Below are 25,806 nucleotides of genomic sequence, written 5' to 3'. Positions count from 1 at the left end.
GAGTATTGGGCCATGTGTTAGATTTAAAAAAATTGAAAGGTAAAATAAAAGGTTTGTTGCCATAACATTTTTAGGAAGAAGTTATATTTGCGATAACATAAATAGATATTGTATTGATGATGATGATGATGATTAACATTCACTAAGACCAATATAGTCTATCAGACTTTAAGAAGGTAAGAAATTAGTCGAAATTCTTTAACATATTATTTCTATGCTTGAAGAGAAGTGAGAGAAGTGATCCCAAATCACTAAAGTTTTTGCTGCCTTAATATGTTAAGAAGGTTGGTAGTGTGGCAAATATTTTGAGAATTAGAATGGATTTGACTATAAGTTGGGCAATCTGAGAGAAAGTGTTTTTCACCTTCAACCCTTTTAGTATCACACAAGGGACAAACTCTTTCTTCTCATGGCTTTTTGGGAGTAGACTAACTCCCAGTTTCACTATGAAGCTCGTGAGAATTAGTTCTTATCTTAACAATATTCATTTTCTTCTTAACACTAGAAGGCATATAAATAATTACGCTTTTCAAGATTAGGGTTGATCACATACTCATAATATCTTAGTTTCCTTTTTCCCTCTAACTCTTTATCACTCCATAAATTCTCCCTAAATTTGAAGTAATAATACCTTTAATATTATCATTATTATGCAAGACGATCTCCTTCTTTATCCCCCAATGTTCTAGCCAAGTTTGGACATCCTTATGCCATCCTTGCTTGAGCTGAAGGTGAGGGTTTTGGCTAGAGTTAGAAGCAATTTTAGGAAACCTTTTGGCATCCATGTTGTATAACTTATTCTTATACATGATATACTTGGTCATAACCATGCTTTCAAGAGGGAAAATGCTAGCTTCAATCAGGAGGACATGGTAGAGAATAAATCCGTTAATCTTGAGGTTGTAGGTTATAAACTACTTTTGGATCTACTCAATCTTCCTTTGTAATTCTCCACATATATTGTAGCCCCAAACCTAACATCCATATAAAATAATAGGGTTGACGAGAGCCTCAAAAAGGAACTTTTTTTAAATTCCAAATCCAAAGCTCTATTGACTTACAATTGTTTTTAAGTCCAAAGTCCATCCTCCACTTATCTTTTTGTCAATGCTATAATTGCCTCTTCCTAAATGAAAGTTTTGTTTTCTTGGAGAGAAGCATGCAACTATCCATCTCCATGATAGCCCTATTTGTCAGTTATGTTACTCCATTTTGTTAGCGAGTCTAAGAAACATTTATTTGTGAAGAGATGCCTTGAAATATGAGAACTCAATGCAAAATATCACTAATATATCCATCTCGGCCATTAGTGCTAAGACACTTAATCTTCTAGTTGCTTTAATTTCCTATTTAGCTCCCCCCAATAGAAGATTGATTTGTAAATTACCATGGATATTCCACTAAAACATTTATATTACTGATTGAAACAATGAAAAGTTGCTAAAGTTTGTGCAACGTGCTATAATGGGGGCACATGAAGGGAGGATTCCCACCTATGTTACGAGAAAGAGAAACGAAATGGGAAATGACAGCAGGACAAGAAACCAAGTTTGAAGGTTTCACATTCAAGAAACGAGGAGAGAGAAAAAATATGGAAAATAAAAAACATAAAACAAAACATTCATTGTTTACATAACTGAAAGTGTAATAATCACAACTAACCATAATAGATTAGGTACCCTATCTTATTAGTTAAGATGGGCAAAATTTTATTAGAATTCTAAGAGTGTTATGTGTGAGTCTAATTAGAAAGATCGTTAAAACAATTTTTACTATTCATTTCAAAAATTTATTTTGGTAAATAATATAAAGACATGTTCCCATTTACAAGTCTCAGTGTACAATTTGCAAAGAAACATTTGGTATTCTTTGGTGAAAGAAACATAATCTGTCACGTATAAGTCTTCTCTTATCTTATTCCCTAGTCAAGGGCCTGCTAACAGATTACAAGAATGGCGATTGGAGGCCCTACATAGTCACACCCACGGACGATGAATTGGAGATGAAAGGGCTCCAAGGAGTTAATTGGTTAGATTTTCCAGATTAATTTATGAGCGCTAAAAATGAAAATGAGAACGTAGAAAACAACATTTTTCATCCCGTCCTGTTTTTAGTGTGTTTTTCTAAGAAACAGTGGCTATCGTCCCGTTTCTGGTAATAGAGATTCCCACTCAATACCTCTACCACTCCGAGTAAGACTAGAGCATTAAATGGAATGTTGTGCTATGCTGCTTCTCCTCCTCATTCACTCAAAACTCTGACAACTCTGACAACTATGAAGAAATTGGAGAACAACTTGGTTCATTGTGCAGTTGTCTGTAATGAGATTTTTTGGAAGCCTTTCCAGTGGGTTTTTCTGGTCAAAATCCGGCATCAATTTATTGGAATCGCAAGTTTGATAGCTAGTTTCTGCACAATCAAGGCGTCCCAGGGGTTTTTCAGGGTGCTGAATCCAAATATGCAGTTAAAAAACCATTTTAACTGCAACAAATCAAGATTTAACCTCAATTTCTTCCACCAGATTCCGTCACCGGAATCTCCAAAAAGTCACATTATAGACAACTCCGTTCATTATAAGCTAATACTTATCATATTTCTACACCCACTGAAGTCAAAATAATCATACCTTGAAGAAATTGGAGAACAACTTGGTTCATTATAAGCTAATACTTATCATATTTCTACACCCACTGAAGTCAAAATAATCATACCTTCCCATGTGTGTAAGGTGTTGTGATAAAAATTTTCTTGAATGAACTAATTTGTAATAAAGTGGAGCAAGTACCACTTAAAGGAGCCTATCTTACATGTGAATAAGTTGGGAATCTTCTTTTGCCTGCCTAGTTAATATTCATCTCACTTCATTGTTTTGATGGAATCAAATATAATATAATGCAAACAACATGAAACTAAATAGAACAGGGAAATGATGCTTGACTCCATACATTACATGGAATGGGCTGTACACTTAACGACCACTAGATTTCCTTCTCTTTTCGTTCCATCGACATCAATATCAATATCTACATCATATATGTAAATTCGTAGTGGTGACACTATAAGAGAAGGCAAGGGATAAAAAAAAATGAATGGTAATTGCTTTGGAGTTTTTAAATGTGGGTTGGGTAACACTTCCTTGTTTTGCTTTGGTATTATAGTTTATAAGTCTTTCCTTTTATTTTATGTAGTGCCATGTTATAGGGTTTCTCATGTTGTTTCTTTTTGGTATGTTGTTTCTTTTTGGTATGGCAGTGCAAATGGGAGATGAAGAGGGTATTATAGTTTATAAGTCTCTTTTTATTTATTTATTGTGTGCCATGTTATAGGGCTGCCCATGTTGTTTCTTTTTGGGATGACAGTGCAAATAGGAAATGAAGAAGGTAGCGATTGTTGTAACAATTAATTTAATATTATTTTCCACTTTATTTTTATATCGAATATTATTTAAGATTTCTTATTTATTATGATTTTTTATATTTGAATAATTATTATATTAATGTATGGATATCTTTCAATAAATGTTATTATACAAAGAACAATTAACTAAAGAAATGATTAACATTTGATTATGTTGAATTATCAATGTTAATTGAACCATTTTCAATTAACTTTGTTGTTACCATTACTTGTTTTATAATTAATGGAACAACAAGAAATATTTATATTAATTATATGGACTATTTTTTATCATGGCTTATTAAACATCTAGGAAGCAAAGTAAGGAGTGGAGTCAATAAAAGATATTTTAAGAGATGACATGCAACATGGCTTCAAAATAATGACTATTAACTATGAAAAAGTCGTTGTTATGTTATAGTTTATTTATTTATGCAATCATGTATGTTCTACTATATCAATGTAGATATACTTGTTATACTTTATTTATATGTTTGTAGATGGAACATTAAAAGGAAAAACACCACAAATAAGGAGATCAAAGAAACATTAAATTAAATGACTAAAGTACAATATCACCTGCAAGCAATGAAGAAATGAGACATGTGCTTAGCTTGAGCAATAACAACAATTCAACTATTGAATTTAGGCTTCTGTGATCCATATCAATTTAGAGAAGAATCTTTGGCGAAAATCACATAGAGATAATTTATTATCGACGCGTTTCAAACCAACCAGTGTGGTTCATTGTCAGGACAAGTTGAATGAGCAGATCTTGCTATGCATTATAAATAGATCAGGCAGAATATCCAGGTAACGGCTAGATTTGACCAGGTAATCGGGTGTTAAGCCACAGATCAAGTGTCGGTAATACCAAGGAGAGAATGAACCGTCGGATCACTACATATCGTGACCATTGGATTGTAAGTTACAAAATGTACAACGGTAAAGAAACACACTTTACCTAACTCTATACCTAACTCTACACTAGACCAAGTTGTACTTAACTATTTCCTATGTGTCGGAATATCCTAACATCCCCCCTTAAGAACAACTTGGTATAGGATTGAAGGATTTACAAATATGACACAATAGGAGAAGGAAGGAGGCACTAGAGCCTATCCCCCCTTAGTGACAACTTCTTGAACTCCAACCATAAATCGAAGTTTAGTGAACTTCGCCTCTGTGAGAGCCTTTGTAAAGATGTTTGCAACTTGATCATCTGTTAAACAATATTGCACATCAAGAACATGGTCGTGGATGAGCTTTCTGATGAAGTGCATGTGCAGTTCAATGTGTTTGCTGCGCTGATGTTGGACTGGATCTTTGCATAGTTGAATGGCACTTTGATTATCACACCAAAGTGTAGTCGGATGTTGCTGCTGAAAGCCAAACTCTGACAGGATTTGACAAAGCCACAAGGCTTCCTTACTAGCTTCTACGGCACCACGATATTCTGCTTCTGCTGAAGAAAGAGAAATGGCACCTTGTTTCTTGCAAGCCCATGTAATAGGTCCTGAACCAAGAGTGAACACATAACCTGCAGTAGAATTCTGATCATCAGGGTCACCAGCCCAATCGGAATCAGTGAAACCAACCAATAGAGGAGATGCTTCGGCACTGTAATGAATCCCAAACTGAACTGTACCTCGAACATAATGAAGTATTCTTTTAGCTGCTTTCCAATGACTTTCACGTGGGTTTTGCATAAACTAAGCAACAAGGCCAACAATAAAGGAAAGGTCAGGACGAGTATGGGTTAGATACAAAAGTTTTCCTACAAGTTGACGGTATAAGGTAGCATCAACTTCAGGAGAAGTACAAGTGACTGAAAGTTTGACTCCAGACTGAAAGGGAGAAGGGGCTGGCTTACAGTCTTCCATGTGAAAATGGCGTAGAATATCACAGGCATACTTGGACTAGGAAAGGGAAATACCTTCCTTGGATTGCAAATCTCCCTTTATATGATATTTTATTTGAAATATAATTAACTTATATTTATTTAAAATATAGTCAACTATTATCTATTACTTATGTTTATAGTATATTAACTCACTTATTTTAATATATATTTATAAAATTGTCTATTTACGTTAATAAGAAAATTAATAACCAGATTTAACTGATTTGAATAAAAATAAATAAATAAATAAATAAATAAATATTTTGGTCTAGCCGTTTCCTGGTCAAATCTAGCCGTTACCTGGATATTCTGCCCGATCTATTTATAATGCACAGCAAGATCTGCTCATTCAACTTGTCCTGACGATGAACCACACTGGTTGGTTCGAAATGCGTTGAAAAAAAATTATCTTTATGTGATTTTCGCCGAAGATTCTTCTCTAAAAACAATTCAACTAATGAATGCCAATTAATATAATTGAATGTTACTACAGATAGTATGTTTTGGAATATTATAATAATAATAATTTATTTTATATGATTTATCCAATATTATTCTCTACTATATATAATAATTTATTTAATACTATTTTCCACTTCCACACCACCTTTATATCATGGAGGGTAATCTCGTATAATTTATATCCTAAATTTAAAATCAAAAGAATGAATACAGTAACTAACTTTGTTTCTTAATTGATTCAATATTACCTTAATGTTTATGTGTCATTTAATTTATGTAAAAGAGATAATTTGTAAAGCTTTATCCTCCACGATATATAATAATTTATTTAATATTTCCTAGGTGAAGCATCCCTACTATGACATGTGAGTGGGCCGTGTGAGTAAGAACGTTGGTCCTAGAGGTTAAGGGTTCAAGTCCTTTATGAGTGAATAATGTAAACATATGTAATATAATATCAACCTACAAAAAAAATATTAATTTATTTAATATTACTCTCCACTTACGTACCATCTTCATATATGGAGGATAATCTTGTTATAATTTATCTTAAATTTAAAATTAAAAAAATTATATACCAACTAATTCCGTTTCTTAATTTATTCAATATTACCTCAATGCTTATAACCCGCAAAACAATTATGTGCCTTTTAATTTATGTAAAAGGGATAATTTGTCACGCTCTTAATAATTTATTTAATTAAGTGGACTATTTAAAAATCACGAGAAATTAGTCACTTATGACTACCTATCATGGAAATGGTCACAAATGAATGACTTACTTGGAAATGGTCATAGATAAATGACTTACTTATATAATGCACTGCCAAAGCCCGTTAATACTTAAATTTATTTAATATTATCTTCCACTTCCACACCACCTTTCATATATCATGGAGGGTAATCTCGTATAAATTATATCCTAAATTTAAAATTAAAAGAATTTATATACTAACTAACTTCGTTTTTTAATTAATTCAATACTACCTTAATGTAAAAAACAGAAAGAAAAAAATTATTTTAATGTCCACGAGCCTAAAAATAGCTTATAGGTATAACCCATAAAACAATAATATGTCATTTAATTTATGTAAAAGATATAATCTGTAATGCTTTATCGATATATAATAATTTATTTAATATTATTTTCCACTTCCACACTACCTTCATATCATAAAAAGCAATGTTGAATAAATTATATCTTAAATTTAAAAATAATTTTTTTTTATAGAGTAACTAACTCCGTTTTTTAATTTATTCAATATTACATTAATGCATATAACTCACAAAACAATTATGTATCATTTAATTTTTATAAAAAATAAATAAAATACAAACACATAAAATACATTTTGGAATTTTTTTTGAAAACTCAAAAAATATTATCAGATTATTAGATTAAACCATCAATACACTTTTAATTTTTTAAATAAAAAATTTAAAATTAACCAAACCTTTCCCTCCTTAAAAACAAGAAAATAAATAATATTAAATAAATAATTATTTTTTAATTTTTTAAAATTAACCAAACCTTTTCCTTCTCCAGAACAAGAAGATAAATAATATTAAATAAATAATTATTATAATAATATACTAGATTAAATATTCATAAACCTGATATACCAATTATTAACTTTAATTAAAATCAATTTAAAAATTAATATTAAAAAAGCATATTCAATTTTTCATTAATAAATCAAAACGATTTAAAAAAAAAACATTTGAATCCTTTCTTAAATCTTCCCTCTCAACATTAATGACTAACCTCTCCATCCTTTCATGCGCACTGCCATGCCAAAAGGAAACAACAGGGGCGGCCCTGTAATAAAGGAAAGCCTTGTATACTAAGCTACCAAAGCAAAACACGGAATTGTTACCCAACCCATATTTAAAAACTCCGAATAAATCGCCATCTTTCTTTATCATCTGCCTTCTATTTATAGTGTGGCCACGGCGAGTTTACATATGTGAGGTTGAGGTTGAGGTTGATGTTGATTTTGATGTTGATGTTGATGGAATGAAAAAGCAGGAAATCGGGCGGTCGTGGAATGTACAGCCCACTTCCAGCAATGAATAAGTCAGGCCTGCAAACCAAGCATCATTTCATTGCTATTCTATTCAGTTTCAAGTTGTTTGCATTGTATTATATTTGATTGCATCAAAACAGTGAAGTGAGATGCATATTAACCTGCCTTGCCCTGCATGCAGAAGAAGATTCCCAATTTGTTCACATGCCAGGCTGGCTCTGCAAGTGGTACCTGCTGCCCCTTCTTACAAGTTAGTTGATTCGGAAATCTTGTATCACCGCGCCTCACACATGTGGGCAGTTCTGATTATTTTGACTGTAGTGGGTGTAGAATTATGACAAGTATCAGCTTATATTGAACCAACCCGTTCTTCAAGTTCATAGCTATCAAGAGTTTTGAGAGATTCAGGAGTAGGAGCAGCGTAGCGCAACATTCCAATTTGGGTTTTGAATTGTTCGGGTGTGTAAGGAGATGGAGTTCACAGACACTGAGGAGGGAATGCCACCCATGGAGGACAGTATACATGCTTTCGTGTCGACTCTGGTGGACCCTATGCTGAACGAATATCAGCGGCATGCAGAACCATCCGATTCTGCTCACCAGCAAGTTGCTAAGCAGGTATTATCAATCATTATATTCCCCAAGATGGTTAAATTTACGTTATAATTTCAGGAATGGATGAACTCTGTGCTAAAACACTCACATGTATCTGAGCCGTTTTCTAGTAGAGGCCAACCGGTTTAAAACCCTATCGCCTTGCTCTTTTTTGAGGTGTGGGTTGTGTTAATGTAGCGACATTGGTTCCATGATAACACGGAGGTGTAGTTCTGGTGTAACTGTAGCTTTTTGGATGAACCTAAATACAAGCTCTGGAAATGATACCCCTCACTAGGTCTTTCGAGTGTTATTTCTGTGAGGTTTAGGTTTTGACCAGAGGGATGCTTCGAGAAAAAGGTGTGAGAGGTCGTTTTAACTTCTATTCTCCCATTGTCTCAGAGTGATCTTTATATGGTCAGGTTTCTGGCTTTTTGATTTCAACACCAAAGTTAAGTCGTTTTTTTCTGGTCTTTTATGTCGTGTTCTTCAAGATTACATCCTTTTTTAGAACACGAGAGAGTAGTCAATGTTGCTTCTCGACAGAAAGACAGTGGTCCGATTTGCGAAGTCTTTAATTGTTGACTTGGACCTTTACCTTCAGGAGGTTAAAGCTTTTGGTTTTCAATAAACAATTGCCCTCAATTTTATCTAGGAAGGATTCGGCCACTCTGGTTGGTCACTTTGATTTTACCCAGCTTGTATTTCCACTGTTTTGTAAGTTGTCTGTCTAGTTTGTGGGTTGCTTTTAAATGCGTAGATTCTATGTGGGGGACGATAATGCTTTTGCGCTTAATATTTCTTCAAAAGGGGAGAATTTAAGGTCTTGGATGGCTGATAATCTTGAACCTACTTTCTGTATTGTTGTTGGTGATTTTATTGTGGTAGAAGTGTTATGGACAATTTGAAGTTTCTCATTTTTCCTGGAAAGGAGCTGGAAAATCCGCATGATATATTTAAAAAAAGAGGTTGCATGTTATCGATCCACCAGCTTCACTTTCGCGAAACTCTTCTAATAGGCATTTGGTCTCCTTGGCACAAGTAACAGAATGGAAAACATATAACTTGTTCAAGCATTAACAAGTTTCACTTTCACATTAACATATTAATATAAATAATGTATTTCCTGAGAACTCCGATGAAGATTATCCCGTTAAAGTTGAACTTTTGCCCTAATCCTTGTTGAATCATCAAATATCTCTTTTACATTTTTTCTCCTGAAATAGAGTTCAATTTTTGATAAACTTTCTTTTATTTATTAATCGACTGTTACTCTGCTTAGCCGTTAATTTTGTAGTGATCGTATTCATTCAACTTGGAAAGTGCTTTCCTCTAATTCCAGTTTTTTATCTGCACAAGCCCATTGGTCTCAAGCTTTTGACTTGGTTAGGATTTTAATTAGAATTGGTGGGCAAATGAAGGTTTTTCCTTCGGAAAAAATCTTATATTCCCAAAAATAATTTACATAACCTGTCCACTGTACACGTGACAAAAATAACCTTACAGCCTCAGATTCTGTCCTTTTAAACTCCATTACTTACCAGACAGTCATTAAGTATATCTACTCTGTTCCCCACGTTTCATTCTGACAAGAGAGGCATACCTCCTGATCACAACATTCCAGAAAACCAAAAAACAGTATCCTTTCTTAGTGTTTGACCAACAATATCAGAAAATAAAATCACTGGATGTCTGTCACCCTGATAATTTAAAAGGAATTTTAAGAGAGAGACTCCACACTCTTGGTCTCATGTCCATTATAGAACTCATAAACAGAAAAAGCGCTCTCATGAAATTCCAAAGCTTCTTTTGTTAGCTTGTCTGCCTGCTGGTTTAACTCCCATAGAATGCGAGATAAGGAAGACCAAACCAGGTCTTGAATGATAATGCATCTTTGGGACAGCAGCGAGTGGAGATGGGCAGTGTCCACGTTGGCTTTACCTGTTGCTCAATCAATAACTACCTTGGAGTCCCTTAGAACCTGAAGACGGTTGAATCAGCATGATAATGCAAAATGAAGCAACGTAAAAAGTGCAAAGAAATATATCTGCCTTTGAATTAGAACCATATCTAAGAATATATCTGATGTGATATTAATGATTTGGATTTACAAACAGAACAGTTCAGATCCCACATTTTGCAGAGTGACGCTGGCTGGTCCCATCGAAAAAGCCCTAGGCAGTATCATAGTCTAGAGCAGGCATAACAGAGTATGTGGGTCATCTTATTAATGGCAGCTGATATTTTTCTTGGATCCCTCTCATCGAGAGGTGTAGGATAAAGATCGTTCAATTCCGATAAGTATTCATAGAGATATGAATTTATTTGTGTTATGGGACAATTCGTCAAGGTCAGCCAGCAACCAAATAAACCCCACATGTGCTCAATGTTTTAGTATAAATATAGGTGCCTTGAAAGTCATTTGGACACACTTACTTGGAATCTCTTCATCTCTACTTGTCTTTGGGTTTTAGTAGGAGGAGATATCCTAAGGGATAACGCTGCCCTAATGGAGAAAGGTTTTACGCTATCTAGAGGGAGTGCCCTAGGCTCTACGCTGCCCTAATGAAGAAGCCCTAATCAGCCTTAATGCAGTCATGGAGGAGACTACTATAGTGCAGCAAGGAGAAGTTCTAAACTGCCCTCAACGCTAGTCTAGAAGAGACCTAAGCTGTTGTCCTAAAGAAGTGTTAAATTTTAGGTATGTTCTATGCTTAGAGCAATTTATTTCAATTTTCAAAGTTTGCTCAATATCATATCCAGATTAGCAATCACATAAGCATTAAAGTAAACTGCAGATAGAACATAAACATAAATCGCAGAAGACAAGCCAAGACAAGAGGACACAAGATGTGGCGCTAGCCAGGGACAAATCCCAATGTGGGGAAACCCTTGTGTTCTTTAATAGTTTAGCAGAGAGAGAGAGAGAGAGATAATACGTTTACAACAAAAGTCAACACTTTGACTTATCTAGATAAGAGCATAGATCATTTCTAAGAAGATGATACATGAGATCAGTTGAAGACATGCTGCTTCAACTAATTCTCCAAGGTGACTCCTTCACCTATCGTTGTGCTACATATCGTCATCATGCTGCACCTCACCGCGCTGCAGCTTGCTGCACCCATCATCACTGTGCTGCATCTCATCATGCTTCATTAATCATGACTATACCCATCACTGTACTGCACTATGTGCCATTGCTGCACCATGTTGCCATCCTAACCTATGTGTTGGCTGCACCTTGTTTGCTTGTTGTCCCTAGCATGCTTGTTGTTGCATGCTAGTTGTCCCTTGCATGCTAGCTGTAACATTGCATGCTGGGTGTATTTGCTGCTAAGTACCATACAACTATCCAATGTTAGTTAGTTGTCCCTTGCATGCTGCTCTCCTTCGGAGACAAATGCTCGGGCTGTTTCGGTGGTTCCCGGTAGTTCTGGCAGTTTCGACAGTTCTGGTTATTCTCGGCAATCCTGGCAGTTTTGGCTTTTTCGATAGTTTCGGCTTTTCTAGCAGTTCCGACATTTCCGACTTTTCCGGCAGTTCTGGCATTTCCGGCTTTTCTGACAGTTTTGGCAGGTCCGGCTTTTTCGACAGTTCTGACTTTTCCGGTAGTTTCGGCAGTTCTGGCTTTTCTGCCCTCTGGATCAGGGCAACGTTATTCATTAGGATCTCTCCTCCTACTAAAACCCAAAGACAGGTAGAGAGAGGAAGAGATCCCGAGTGCGTTGAAATGACTTGAAGGGCACCTCTATTTATACTAAAACGTTGAGCACATGTGGGGTTTATTTGGTTGCTGGCCGACCTTGACGAATTGTCTTATAACGCAAATAAATTCAACTCTATGAATACTTATCGGAATCAGATGATATTTAGATCAATCCTACACCTCTCGATGAGAGGGATCCAAGAAAAATATCAGCTGCCATAAATAAGATGACCCACATGGAGTTTGGCCCTAGTTGCCAATTTTAACAAGAAGAGATGCGCATCAAGGAGAAGTTCTAAATTGCCCTCAACGGTGGTCTAGAAGAGATCTAAGTTGCTGTCCTAAAGAAGAGAACTAGCCCTAGCCGCAGTCATGATAAAAGCCCTAGCTGCAGGTGGAAAGGAGACTTAGCCGCAGATGGAGAAGACCTCTAGCAGCAGTTAAGGTAGAGGTTTGGCTGCAGTTAAAGAAGGCCTAAATCCGCAGTTAAAGGAGGCTTATAAAGGAGGCCTAAATCCGCAGTTAGAGGAGGCCTAATTCCGTAGTAAAGAGAGGCCAGATTCATAGCAATTGAGGAGACCTAGCCACGTAAGAAGGACCCTATGTGTGTTGTAGGTGACAACATGGAAATCTATGTGTGTTGTAGGTGACAACATGGAAATCTATGTGTGCTGTAGGTGTTACAGTGGGACAACAGTATAATTGTACATGATGCAATACATGGACAACAAGTACATGAAACAGTTACATGGTGCAGCACGGTGAGGTGCAGCATGATGACGAGATGCAACACAATGACAGGTGAAGGAGTCACCTTGGAGAATCAGTTGAAGTAGCATGTCTTCAACTGATCTCATGTAGAGATGATCTATTCTCTTATCTAGAAAGTCCAAGTGTTGACTTCGGTTGTAAATGTACTATCTCTCTCTCTCTCTCTGTGCTGAACTATTGAAGAACATATAAGAAGAATTGATCAAGGGTTTCCCCACGTTGGGGTTTGTCCTTAGCTAGCGCCACATCTTGTGTCCTCTTGTCTTGGCTTGTCTTCTGCGATTTATGTTTATGTTTTATTTGCGGTTTACTTTAATGTTGATGTGATTGATAATCTAGAAAAGATATTGAGCTAACTGTGAAAATTGAAATAAATTGCTCTAAGCATAGAACATACTTAAAATTAACAGACTTGTCCATCCTCTCTTTATACCATTGTCCCAGGTTAACAATTTGTTGCTGAGGGTGAGCCAGAGGACTATTTTAGAGTTTTATCGACTCAAGTAGCTTCCAGATGCGATCCCACTACCACATTTGATGACCTTGTATATCCTCCTCTATGAGTGCCTTGTAGCCCAATTTGGCCATGTAGATTTCCAGTTCAGAATTTATTGACTAGATTAGATTGTCTTGGTCCTCTTCATTCAACTTAATGTGGTTAGAACATAGTTTACATACATAATTGTGCCACTCTGCGCTAGAGCACCTTCCAAATGCAACACCTCTTCTGATTTCCAGCTATCACTACCAATTTTGATTACACCTTGAGTCTGGTCATCTCACAACAGGAAAACACCTTGTTCATGTAGTTGGTCCACTATATCAAAGCAAAGCTTGAATCGATTATTTGAGCTTGCCTAAGGATCCTCCATCATCCTTAATTTCTTCTCATCACCTATATTTTGTACCGTCTATCTTCTTACCTCAGGAAATGCCTCCACCATGGTTCTCCAAATGACTGAGCCATTCTTGGCTCATTTATGTGGGCATTGAAACCATTCTTCAATGGATAAAGCTTCCATGTATCTGGTCTTCATGACATGCTCCCACAGAGCATGATTCTGAGTAAACCTCCAAAAGCTTTTGCCTGTGAGAGCTAGACTGAATCGAATGGATTTTTTGATGCCCCATACTCCCATGCACTTAGGCTGAGCCAATACTGACCATTTAACTTGAGGTACTCCTCCTTGACCACGTCCTCTTAACCATAAGAATTGAAGACACTTTTTTTGAATCATTGTGAGACTATGTTTTGGAACCTTGACAATGGATGTCCAATAAATGAGGATGCTTTGCGGGACTGACTTTAGAAGGACAAGTTTTCCTCCTTTATAAAGCCATCTGTTAACCCATAACGAGATACGGGCCTCCACTTTCTTATATAGCCACAAGCAGTCCTCAAGCCTACAAGAATTTGGCTTGAGATTAGATCCCAAATACTTAAACCCTTCCTCGCTACTATGCTTAGGGGAGTTGCCTCTAGGATAGTGACAGGTCCTACCGAGAGAAAAAGAAATGTACGCACGATTTGGTCCAATTTATCTCCATCCTCATTGCCTTATAGAACAAGTCCAATTTTGCTGTACTTTTGATACTTTGAAATTCTTGAGCTGATCTTGCACCAAAGAGCAAGATGTCATCAACAAAAAGCAATGAGAAACAAATTTTGAGGGGGAGATCTTTAATCCTTTTAGTTCACCTCTATTATGTTATTGATCATAAGCTTGTTTAGCCCTTTAGCTATAGGTAGGAAAAGGAAGGGGGAAAGAGGGCATCTTTGCCAAAGCCATTGAGATGCACCAAAGAATCTAGATGGGGACATATTTATAAGGACAACAAAGTTAGATGATTGGACACACCCCAATATCCAGTTGATAGATGTTAGGCTTATGCCCCTTTGGATCAGAACAAGTTTGAGGAAGGTCTGGATGACCTTATCATATGCTTTGGAAAGATTTAGCTCAAGAATCACAAAAGGAGTTTTAAGCGCTTTGACTGAGTGTAGAGCCTTTTGGGCAATAACAACAACATCATGGATATGATGTCTAAATAAAGTTTAAAAGCCAAATTGTTCCTTTGAGATAATATCGTTTAGAATAGGCTTCAATCTATTTGCTATGGTTTTGTAAATCACTTTATAAGCCACGTTGTAGCAAGAAAGAGGCTTGAAGTTGTCAAAGGAAATTGGGTCTTGTTTCTTTGGGATAAGGGATAGAAACATTGAATTCATATCTCCTACGATTTTCCCACTCCTCTTGGATTTTAGAACGACTTTAAGGAGGTCATTTTTTAGAAGCTCATAGAAATTGAGAAAAAAATCTATTGTGAAACCATTAGGACTATGGCTTTTGCCTCTCTTCATGGCAGAGATAGTAGAATGTAGTTCATTCTTCGAAACATTGACATCTTCATTTTGTAACTAATCACCCTAGGAAGCGACCTAAGCATTGCAAAAAATTCTTTGACAAGGCACCTGATTGACTCTAAGGATAGGGAGATGAAATGAGCTCTGTTGGCCTCTTCTCCTCAAGTGTTTTAGTTGATGCTCCATCTTTGTTAGATATCTCCCAAATTGCGTTTTGAATTTTTTGAAAGGAGGCATAATTGTGGAAAAATTGTGTTATTATCCCCCTCGGCTAACCACACAACTATGCTCTTCAACCTTCACCTAGCCTCCTCTTTGTCTAAGACATCCTCCTCATACTCGTGAAAAGTTTCAATGCCCCCGCTTCCACCTCCAATATAAGACTTGTCTTGTCTGAAGCATAAAGAGAGGAGATTTTTAATCTCGGTCTCCCTAAGGAGAGCTTGGGCTTTTTGATTGAAAGAAACTACCCACTTCTTCGTAGCCTCCTTGACCCTTTGAATCTTCATGAAACCAACACATAAACAAACTTCTTGTGTTGGTTGAGAGATGGACCCAAACTGAAGCAATGAGGTCTCTATAATATTCTTGTACTAGCTAAATATGGTTAAAACTTAAAGGTGAAGGAGGTTTCTTTTACTTGGGATCCAATTTAAGCAGGATTGGCAAGTGGTTTGAAAGCCCTTATGAAGCCACTTGTGCATTCAAGTTCCATGGGCAATTGATACCAAGAATTTGTTTAGTTGTTTTGCAATACTTGCTCGCCTCTTCCATTCAGTAGGGGTAAAGCTTAGATGGCTTTGTTGATTTTTGGCTAGTCGTGGGAGGTATTCCTTAGCTATATGAGTTAAAATCAAAAGAAAGAAAATTAAATTTGATTTAAGAAAGAAAATTAAATTCAATTTAGAAAGAGAGGTGCGTCTCTGAGGCAACTTGATATCACCATAAAAAGTCATTTGAACTTCTCATTTAATCATACACTCATTACACACTTATCACACACATATTTCTCTCTCTCACACGTAGAGGTAATCTGAGGAAGAGGTCGAAGCTTCTAAAAAGTTGAACTTTTTTGAGTGTAATTACTTAATGATGTTCAAACTTCATATATCATTGGAAATAATTACTCAATGCAGAAAATTGTGCTTGTCTAATTAGCACTGAAAATCAACATGGGTTAAGAGCTATAAGATCTTGCAAGAAAATACGTGTTAAATTTTTGGGTTGTTACAATCTTTATGTAACAACATATTTACTTTTTACAATTGCGCAAATTTATGCAAAGAATTCCATAAATTATGGTGGCAGTAGTTCTTGGTAAATTTGTTTAATTACCATAATATAAAGAATGTACGACATATTACTTTTTACTTCTCCAAAATTTATGCAAAGAATTGCATAAATTATGGAGGAACAATTTTAAAAAGTCAAAGACAATGTGGGTGGATTGTAACCTAATTCCAAAGGAGTAAAATACAAATTTTAATAGGAGGATATATTTAACCTCATAGTCCCAATGAGTAAATGGTTAAAGTATATGTTTGGGGTGAATAACAACAAAGATCCGCTAGTGATCATATGAAATTAACCTAGGAGATTTAATTCTCCTAGGATCGAGCAATCATCTAAGATTTGCTAAGAATTCTGGACCATGCTAATGCCACTTGAAGTTGGATCAATTGGTTGAGAGGAAGTATTAGGGCCGAACTAAGCTCTAGAAAGCAGAGTAGCAGAACTAAGATAAGGGCTCACATTTAGGCCTTTTTGGGTAGTTAAAAGGAACAAAGTTGAAAGATACCCCAGAGCCAGAAGGAGTTGATGAGAAAGGTTTCAAGTGATGTGATTCACAGGGTGCTGATGAAAGTTGGATGTCTTAGGGTTTGTAAACCCTAGAAGACTAGAAATCTCAGATAAGAAAGCATTAGGGTTTTTGGATAAAACAATAGAGCTAGACCTACATTGATGTTTCTATTGAAAGATGGAACCCTAGCTCATGCCTGAAAGGAAAGGAAAGCAACATGTTGATGATGAGGACAAGGATGAGCATTTCTAGCTTGATGAGATTGCAATGCTTCCTGCAAAAGGGACTCAGGGAGTTGACAATTCCCTACAATCCTTAGATTAAAAGGACCTCCTAATGAGGGTGGCATCAAGAAGAATGAAGCAAAGTTTATGACAAGAAGATTCTCCCAGGGTGGAGCACAAACTCAGTTAGAGAGATTTGTGTTCAAGAGGGAGAAATGGAACAAGACATCTAGAACCATGCCAGACAATTAGAAGAGATTCTAGTTTAGAGGGAGAAAACGGTTAGGTAGAGTGGAATGATGCAACCTACTGAAGATCCAAAGGGTCTCTCATTATGATGAGCAGATGGCTCCCAAGGATGTGGATTCAGGTCCTTTTGTACATATGGAACATCCTTTAGATCATCAGGAAGAGCCAGAAGGGCCCATTGAGCCAGTGGATCCACTTAGGGTCGTTGTTCCAAAATCCAAGAAGAGGCTGGCATGGCTTCAAGTACATTGAAGGATGCAGAGGGACATGCAACTCTTCATGGCACCTTCAGGGAAATCAAACATCCTAAGAAGTACTCAGGATATGCAACATTGATGAGTCACATCATTGATTTTGAGCCATCCAACTATAAGGAGGCAACAGGCCAACAAGTTTGGAAGGATGCCATGATGGAGGAATATCAATCCATCATGAAGAATGATGTGAGGGAAATTGTGTTGAGACTTGAGGGGAAGTCAATGGTGACTTCCAAGTTGATCTACAAGATCTAGCATGTAGCAAATGGTAGCATAGAGAAGTACAAAGTGAGTCATGACAAGTAGGTTGTCCTAGAAAGAGGGGGAAGACTATGACAAGACGTTTGCTCCAATTGTTAGGTACAATTCTATTAGAATTATTATTTCTATTGCTTTGGAAATCACACTTAGTTGATGTGAAGACCACTTTCCTCATTGGAGTAATTGAGGAAGAAGTGTACATAGGACCACGTCAGGGTTTTGAGGTTTATAAGGAGGAGTCTCACATTTGCACACTGAAGAAGAAGACTTTGTATGGACACAACAGGTACCTTGCTTTTTGATAAGCCTATAATCTTGTTGATGACTTATTCTGACATAGAGGAAGCGACAATGGTAGGAAGATTTGCTTCCGTGATAGAGGGAGCAATCAAGATTACCATAGGAAGCCTTGCTTCAGTGTTAGAAGAAGATGACCTCAAAATTTGAGATAAAGGATCTAGATTTGATGCATTACTTCCTTGGTCAAGGAAGTATACTATTGAGATCCTTCAAATGATGAACTGCAAGATTGTCATGCTAGATGCTTAGAGACAGGAGATCTCTAAGAGCAGTATGCCCTCTATGAGAGGACCATGCAAGACAACATATATGCTTCAATGACTAGGAAACAACAATGGTAGAGGGAGCAACCAGGATTGCCGCACCAAGATCTATTTCAGTGTCAAAGAGAGCACCTAGTCAAGGTGACCAGAAAGCAGTTGTGGTTATGGATTTTGTAAAGGAAGCCGTCTATTTATGGTTGAGCCGAGGCATGCGACACACCATGCGTTGAGGTACCGACATGGTACACTTGGATATGGATTAAGATATGCCTCAAATGATGAAGTACAACTTTGGTGATATACAAATTGCAATTGAGTAGGGAGTGCTGAAGAAAGGAAGAACACATCAGGATGTTGCTTTAGTTTGAGGTTTGCAGATACCAACCATCTGTTGCACTTAACATTGTAGAAACTAAGTATATTGTAGCTAGTTTGGCGAGTTGTGAAGCAATGTGGCTTTGGAAGTTGCTCGCAGGATTGTTTGACCAGGTGCAGGAGATGACCGCGATGACAGGTCAAAGCACATTGAGATCAAGTACCAAGACATGGTATAGAAGGGAGTAGTGTAGCTTCGATACTTTTCTTCAGACAAGCAGATTGCTTACATTCACAAAGCCTCTCTCCCAAGATGAAGTTTGTTTACTTTAGGGACAAGCTTGGAGTGATTGAGAATGTTTCCATTGGTTAGAGGGAGTGTTGATGTTGTAGCATCAAGGGGCAATCTTACTCCCTAGGTCAAGGATATTGATAGGTCAAGGGTATTGACCAGGGGCCATGTAATGTGGCTAGGGAGATTGGCCCAGTATCATCAAGGCCTAGAGTGCTCCCTTGGTTAGGGGTTACTTGACCATATTGCGAAGGGTTACTTGGCTAGTGGGTAGAGTGAGTTCCTCAAGCATCAAGCAAGTGCTTTATCATTCAATATTATGTGACAACACGAGGGAATGGTAAATTGGCCCAAGGTGTCACCATTGGTCAGGGGTACTAACTTGGTTCCAAGCATTGTTTTAAAAAACAGCTGAGTCGACTCTGACTCGGTTGAGCCAGACTGAACCATTGCCTGGCCTTGTCGGCTCGGTGGCTGAAACAGAACGGCTAGCCGGGTTGTTACCGAGCCAGTCACTGACTCGGTCGACTCGGCAACAACTCAACTGACTCGGTAATGACTCGGTTGGCTCGGTAACAACTTGACCGGCTCGACTCTTTAACAAAAATCCTGAAGCGCATTTGTCAGAAGTTGTTTCGCCTCCTACATATCAATGGTTGGGTTGTTGTTTATTGCATATTTATACCCCTAAAGTAATCTATCATTGTGAGAAAGTTTTGAAAATTACAAGGCTAAAGTATGGTTATCCGAGTGGCATGAATTAGAAAACTGAAACAATGCATTGAGCCATACAATGTTTTTAAAAGGCAAACATTCTGGCAATGGACTAATAAATACATATTTACCTCTGATTGTTTTGGAGCTTGACCAATATTAAATCAAGGGTTTTGAGACTTCATTAGGGGCAGAGAATTGGTATTATTGTTGTTATGGTCAAGTGATTGTCCTTAGGCTGAGGCAGAAAAGAATCCTGGCATTGGTGGCTAAGTATGAACTTTGTATTGGAAAGTGCATTGGGTGCCATTTTGATATAATGGATATATTCATGAGCCTACTTTGATCATATGTTGTCTTCTCTCTATATTCTAAAGCTTTGTGTTTGGAAACATGAATGAAAATCTTTAAAATTATGTTTTTTTTATAAAAAAACAAATATTTAATGTATTTTTTTTACGACGATTGAGTCATTGAAATCAAATCGGCCGAGTCGATACCGAGTCGGAGTCGACCCTCAGCCGTTTCCAAGTCGGAGTCGGAGTCGGAGTTTTAAAACATTGGTTCCAAGTGTCGACTTGGATAGTTGGTGACCCAAGACTAGTCTTACTTTGGTCAAGGGGAACCTGTCCATAACACCAAAGGTTATTTGGCTAGTGGGTGATTAGATCCATTTGCAAAGGGGATTTTTTTAGTAGGTAACTAGATCCTTTGCATGATGGTGATGTAGGATGCTTTTGGAGGATGCTTTCCACATGAGGTGGATGGATTCATCAAAATAGTTGAGCTCATTTAACCTTTTTTTTGGGATGGAGAAACTTTTCAAAAAAGAGATACATTTGAAGAAGTTAAAGTGAATTAGCTCCCTAGATAAGGAGTGTTGATTTTTGGGTAGCTATGGAAGGTATTCCCTAGCTACATAAATATGATCACAAGCACGTTGGGCTTAGTATTCATAGATTGATGGATATCTGATGACCCTTGGTCGATCTTGTTATTATATGACTTGTTTCTGATGGGAGCAGAAGGACTCACGTGACATAGGAGTAATAGTGGTAGGAGGACTTGCTTCCATGATAGAGGGAGCAATCAAACCCTGCTTCAGTGTTAGAGGGAGTTGACCTTTGAGTTCGACATATAGGATCTTGGTTGGATACATTACTTCTTGGGACTAGAAATGTGACAGAAGCTAGGTGAGATCTTCCTTGGTCAATGGAAGCATATTATTACAATCCTTAAGATGTGGCATGATCGACAAAGAGTCCGTAGCAACTTCCATGGTAACAAATTTTTAGCGAAGTGGACATTTGAGGAAGTCAAGGTGAATACCTCCCTAACTAAGAGGGAGTGTTGATTTTTGGGTAGCTGTGGGAGGTATTCCCCAACTGCACAAGTTGAAATCAAAAGAAAGAAAATTAAATTAAATTTTAAATTTAATTTACAAAGAGAGGAGCCTCTTTGAGGCAACCTAATATCACTATAAAAAGACACTTGAACCTCTCATTTAATCATACACTCATTACACTTATCACAAACATATTTCTCTCTCTCACATGTTAGAAGTAATCTAAGGAAGAGGTTGAAGTTTCTAAGAAGTTGAATTTTCTAGGTGCAATTACTTAATGATGTTTATATATCTTTGGAAGTAATTACTAGATGTAGAAAGTTATGCTTGTCTAATTGGCACTAAAAATCAACAGGCTCCAGGTCCAACATATGATGATCGTCTAGGAAGTTTGTAAAAAACATTCATGAGTTATCTTGACGTGGGTGATCCCTCCCAGCATGCAAGTGATATTGTCCCCTGTAAATATCATTGGTGAAGCCAAACCTTCCCAAAACAACTTCTTGTTAGGATATAGGCCATACAAATTGCCAATTTTGTAAGGCATTGCAGCATACAAAGCTTCGACCTTCAACAAGAATTCTTCAGTTCAGGATGGCGGAAGAGAATACTTTGAAATTTTGGACCACATGCCGTGATAAACCCACTTTAAAGATCTTTCGAATTCAGAGAATGAAAGGGCTAGTCTTTTAACCAATAAGAGAGATACTGCATTGCCTTTATTCCAAGGCACACCATTTCTTGCAAGAGAATGATGCTCGTAGAATAAGCCTTAACTAGTCTCTTAAGGGCTAAGAGCTTGGGGGTGCCCACCCACAAATACTAAAGGAGAAGCAAGTCATGGTTTACCCATAGAGTGGGATTTCTTTGCTATAAGGGCTCGTATAATGGCAGATTATATGCCAACCCTAACCTCCTTTGCATGTAGTTGGGCTAAGGAAATGTGGGATTTTTGTCCAACTTTAGAAGCCAAGGAGGTTTGTAGAGTGAAACCTTTATCTATGACTTTAGGATCCTTGGACTTACTCGTGAAAAGAGAAGGTTCCTAGAGAAACGGGGAGAGCTCATATAATTATTCCCTTGGCGCATATTGATCCTACTCTTCCTTGAGGAACCTCTTGGAGAATGGTTTGTAGATTTTTACTGTATAGATTCAGCAAATTATGTGATATGCTAAAACACAAAACAAAAATCTACTCTACTCTTCAATGGAAACTAAAATTGATCGGTGAAAACAATAAGCAAAAAAGGAAGAATATAAATCGGACATAACACAATATTTCTTTGGGGAAAACAACTCCTCAACCCAAACAATTCCTGCACAAGTATAATCTATCTCTCTGCTTCCTAGGCTGACTTTGGCCAACACTTATTACTAGCCTTCCAAGTCCCTACTTCCTTGTGCAATCCCTAAGGGAATTAGCCTCTATTTAATGTGAAAATACCCTATCCATAATTGCGCAATCCAAACACAAGTCCTCAACTGATTGCATGCACCATTTGTATAACTTGGAAAATTATACAACTGATAGTACATTGCCCCTAACTCTAATCTCATCTGGGTCTTCCTCTGAACTAACATGCATGAGTTATTTATGAGTGAATCTTCAGTTAACTGGTGTGGTATTGGTGATGCACTGGTGCACTACTCCACTACTAGACCTCTACTAGTTCCTCCAACTGTTAGAAGTAGTTTAACTAACTATAACTCAGTTAGGCGAACTCAACCTGGGCCCCTAAAATTTAGGGATCACTCTACATGACTCTAGATAGACTTCCAACTTGAATTTCCTAAGTCAATTAAGTCAATTTAACTTAATTAACTATTACAAGTTGCTATGAGAATAGAATCTCGATTTAATTCACAATTTAATTCAAGGACGAATTAAATTGGAATTTCTAGATGTTCTTTTGAACATTTTTTGTTGCAAATTTCAACATGCTTTAGGGGAGGGGGTGTGGAGAGGGTGGCTTAGATGAAGGAATTGACAAAATACCAAAAGGAGGGGGGCTACAAGTTGGTGGGAGGCTGACTTAGCATGCAAACTTGGCTATGGTAGAATGTATAAGCACTTCACTAGGGAGGGAACCAAAAAAAGCCTCATATATAATTCCATCATTCCCACAAAAAGGAACAAAAAAGGCAGATTACTTACTAGTAAGGGTAGCTTGTGGGATGCTTCACATTGGTCCTTCAATTCCTTTGATTTGTTAGAATCTTGAAGCTTTTGTCCAAACTAGGGATCATCATGATTCCAATGTTCCACCTAGGTTCCGAGACGAGGGGGCGAGGGAGCGAGGGGGCGCGGGAGCGGCCTATGCAAAAGCTCCCTACCATTTTTTAGGAAACGTGGGGGAGCGTCAGGGTCTTAAAAGTTTATAAATATAAAATATAATTTATTAATTGAGTCCACTATGACAATTTGGTTTGAATTGAAAAGCTGCAAAGCATGATCATTGATATGAATATCATTTGACATTATCCAAATTTATAATATCATATAAATAATAAATTTAAAATTCTAATTCAGCTTGGTCAAATTCTAATTTAGATTTTGGTCAGACAGAGGGAGAGCTTCAGCTTGATAAGGTAGCCACTGAATTCTGTGAAAAGGTAAATGAATAGATGAGGAACACTGCGTTGGCAGTAGAAGGGGCAACTACAATGGGTTGTCCAGCTGTATTGGATCCAACAGCTAGAAAGTTTGTTATATTATATATAATATAGACAGTACACCATATGCTGAAAGAAGAGTTTTAGTTCCAGGAGAGATGAGAAGATCACATGAAAGAATTTCTGACAGTTTACTATCAAATGACATTGACTGCAGGATGACCATCTGCGAACCAACTTGGGTGACCAACGATGGCATGGATAGTTTGTCTACCTTATTAGAGCAATGCCATGCAGTTCAAACTTCAAACTAGCAGTGTATTTCAGGGGTGAAAATAATTTTCAAACCTTATAATTCAAGCTGAGCCACTATGCTCTGTGTAAATTTTGTAACTGTATAAATTCATATATAACGACGGTTCCTGAGATTTCTTGTTTCCCATAGTATTTTGTCATGCTTGCAGTAAACGCATGTTAGTCTATAGTCCACCCAAGTATTTCCCACATGACATAGGTGCTGCTTCCATAGTTTGTATGTCAAATGTCATGCAAATTAAAAACACAAACTGAATGTCTCATATTCTTTGCCTGTCACTCCAATTATTTCCCCACTGTAATCCAACCATCACTTGAAGAAAAAAGGAGAAGTTTTAAAAGGGAAAATTCATGTACGTGCTATATGGTCTAGCAAATTTCCATGATATTGACCCTCTAAAATAACGCTTGTTGAAACCAAAAGATAGCACAAGACGTTATCCCCATATAGAAAATGATTAGCTTTGTACCACTTTAGGTCTATTAAATCATAAACTATAAGCAAGACCATTTTTTTGGGAGCGTGGGGAAACGTCCCCTCAGGGAAGGGAAACGTTTCCCTGGCACGTCCCCTCGAGTTTCCTCCATTTTGGGAGCGTGGGGAAACGTCCCCTACTCGTCCCCAAGTCCCCGGAGCGCGGGGGAGCGAGTAAACTAGACCCCTAGGAGGGGGGGCGAGTCCCCGTGGAACATGATGATTCCTTTACTCTTCAAGTCAATTTTCGATTTTGGAGTCTTAATCAACTTAGCCCTCCATATCTTCCAAAACAATAGCTTCAACCTCAAGGGAATAAGGTACTGTGCATGAGTATGGCCTACCATATTGCAAGAATAACGAAACCGAATGTGCCAATAGTCAATGAATCAAGTCCATGTGAAATCCACCAAAACCAATTTCAATTCCTTCCTCCAAGAGACCTCTTGTATCAAGCTCCACCTACACCTAGGCCCATATCTAGTTAGTTTTGTCGCTCTAACTTTCCTCTAGGTGGATGAACCAACCCATTTTTATTCTAATGGATTCGTGATTTTTTTCGTGCCAGAAAACCATAGGAAGCCATGGGAGGATTGCCCAAACCACGATGGATACAATTGGTTCTCTCATGGGGTGAAAATGAATTATCGACTCCTTTGAGAATAGTCCAAAATGACCCTAGCTCCAATCCTTCATTAAAATGACCTGCGTGTCCTTTGATGATCTAAACAAGAAACATATCTAGCGGCTAGCCAATAGATGGAAATTTGGATAGTGCCTAAAACTAGACACCAAGAAGAATTTAGCCAATGCTTAGGACTTCCCTCGCAGAGGATTTCCTGAAAACTGCCCAACCACTTCCTTTCCCACCAAATTTGGAATGCCATCAACATAAACATCCTTATCGAGGAAATCCCTTTTGTGGATCAAATGCACTTGGCTCTCTTTGCATGCGCTGAACTATAAGGAGCATGCTAAGTGTTAGATGAGGAGTGAAGGTCACCCTAAGAAGTTGCTTTCGTTTTAGTCTATCTCGACTACAAGTTGATCGAGGATCTAGATCCTTCTTGCCTTCGCATGCAGGAGAGCTAATTTCTACATGTACGTTACCTTGTGCATCTACTCTACCACTTTGCATATCATGATGCATTTCT

General features: G+C 37.3%; 1 protein-coding gene across 1 annotated transcript in view; it reads left to right on the top strand.

Moving 5' to 3' along the window:
• The first annotated feature begins 7,679 nt into the window (after positions 1 to 7,679).
• Positions 7,680 to 25,806, top strand: part of LOC149153990 (uncharacterized) — a 130,221-nt gene continuing 112,094 nt past the window's right edge. Inside the window, exons 1-2 of the mRNA XM_089439206.1 lie at positions 7,680 to 7,838; positions 7,970 to 8,406. Of these exons, the coding sequence (XP_089295332.1) occupies positions 8,260 to 8,406 (147 nt within the window). The 5' untranslated portion in view covers positions 7,680 to 7,838; positions 7,970 to 8,259. The remainder of the gene's footprint in view (positions 7,839 to 7,969; positions 8,407 to 25,806) is intronic.

This window comes from Pinus tabuliformis, chromosome 9 (assembly GCF_031772625.1).
Source record: "Pinus tabuliformis cultivar Carrire ecotype Pingquan chromosome 9, CPIR1, whole genome shotgun sequence".
Classification (NCBI taxonomy): domain Eukaryota; kingdom Viridiplantae; phylum Streptophyta; class Pinopsida; order Pinales; family Pinaceae; genus Pinus; species Pinus tabuliformis.
The sequence above is the reverse complement of the archived record's forward strand: the minus strand, read 5'-3'. Positions and strand labels throughout refer to the sequence as shown.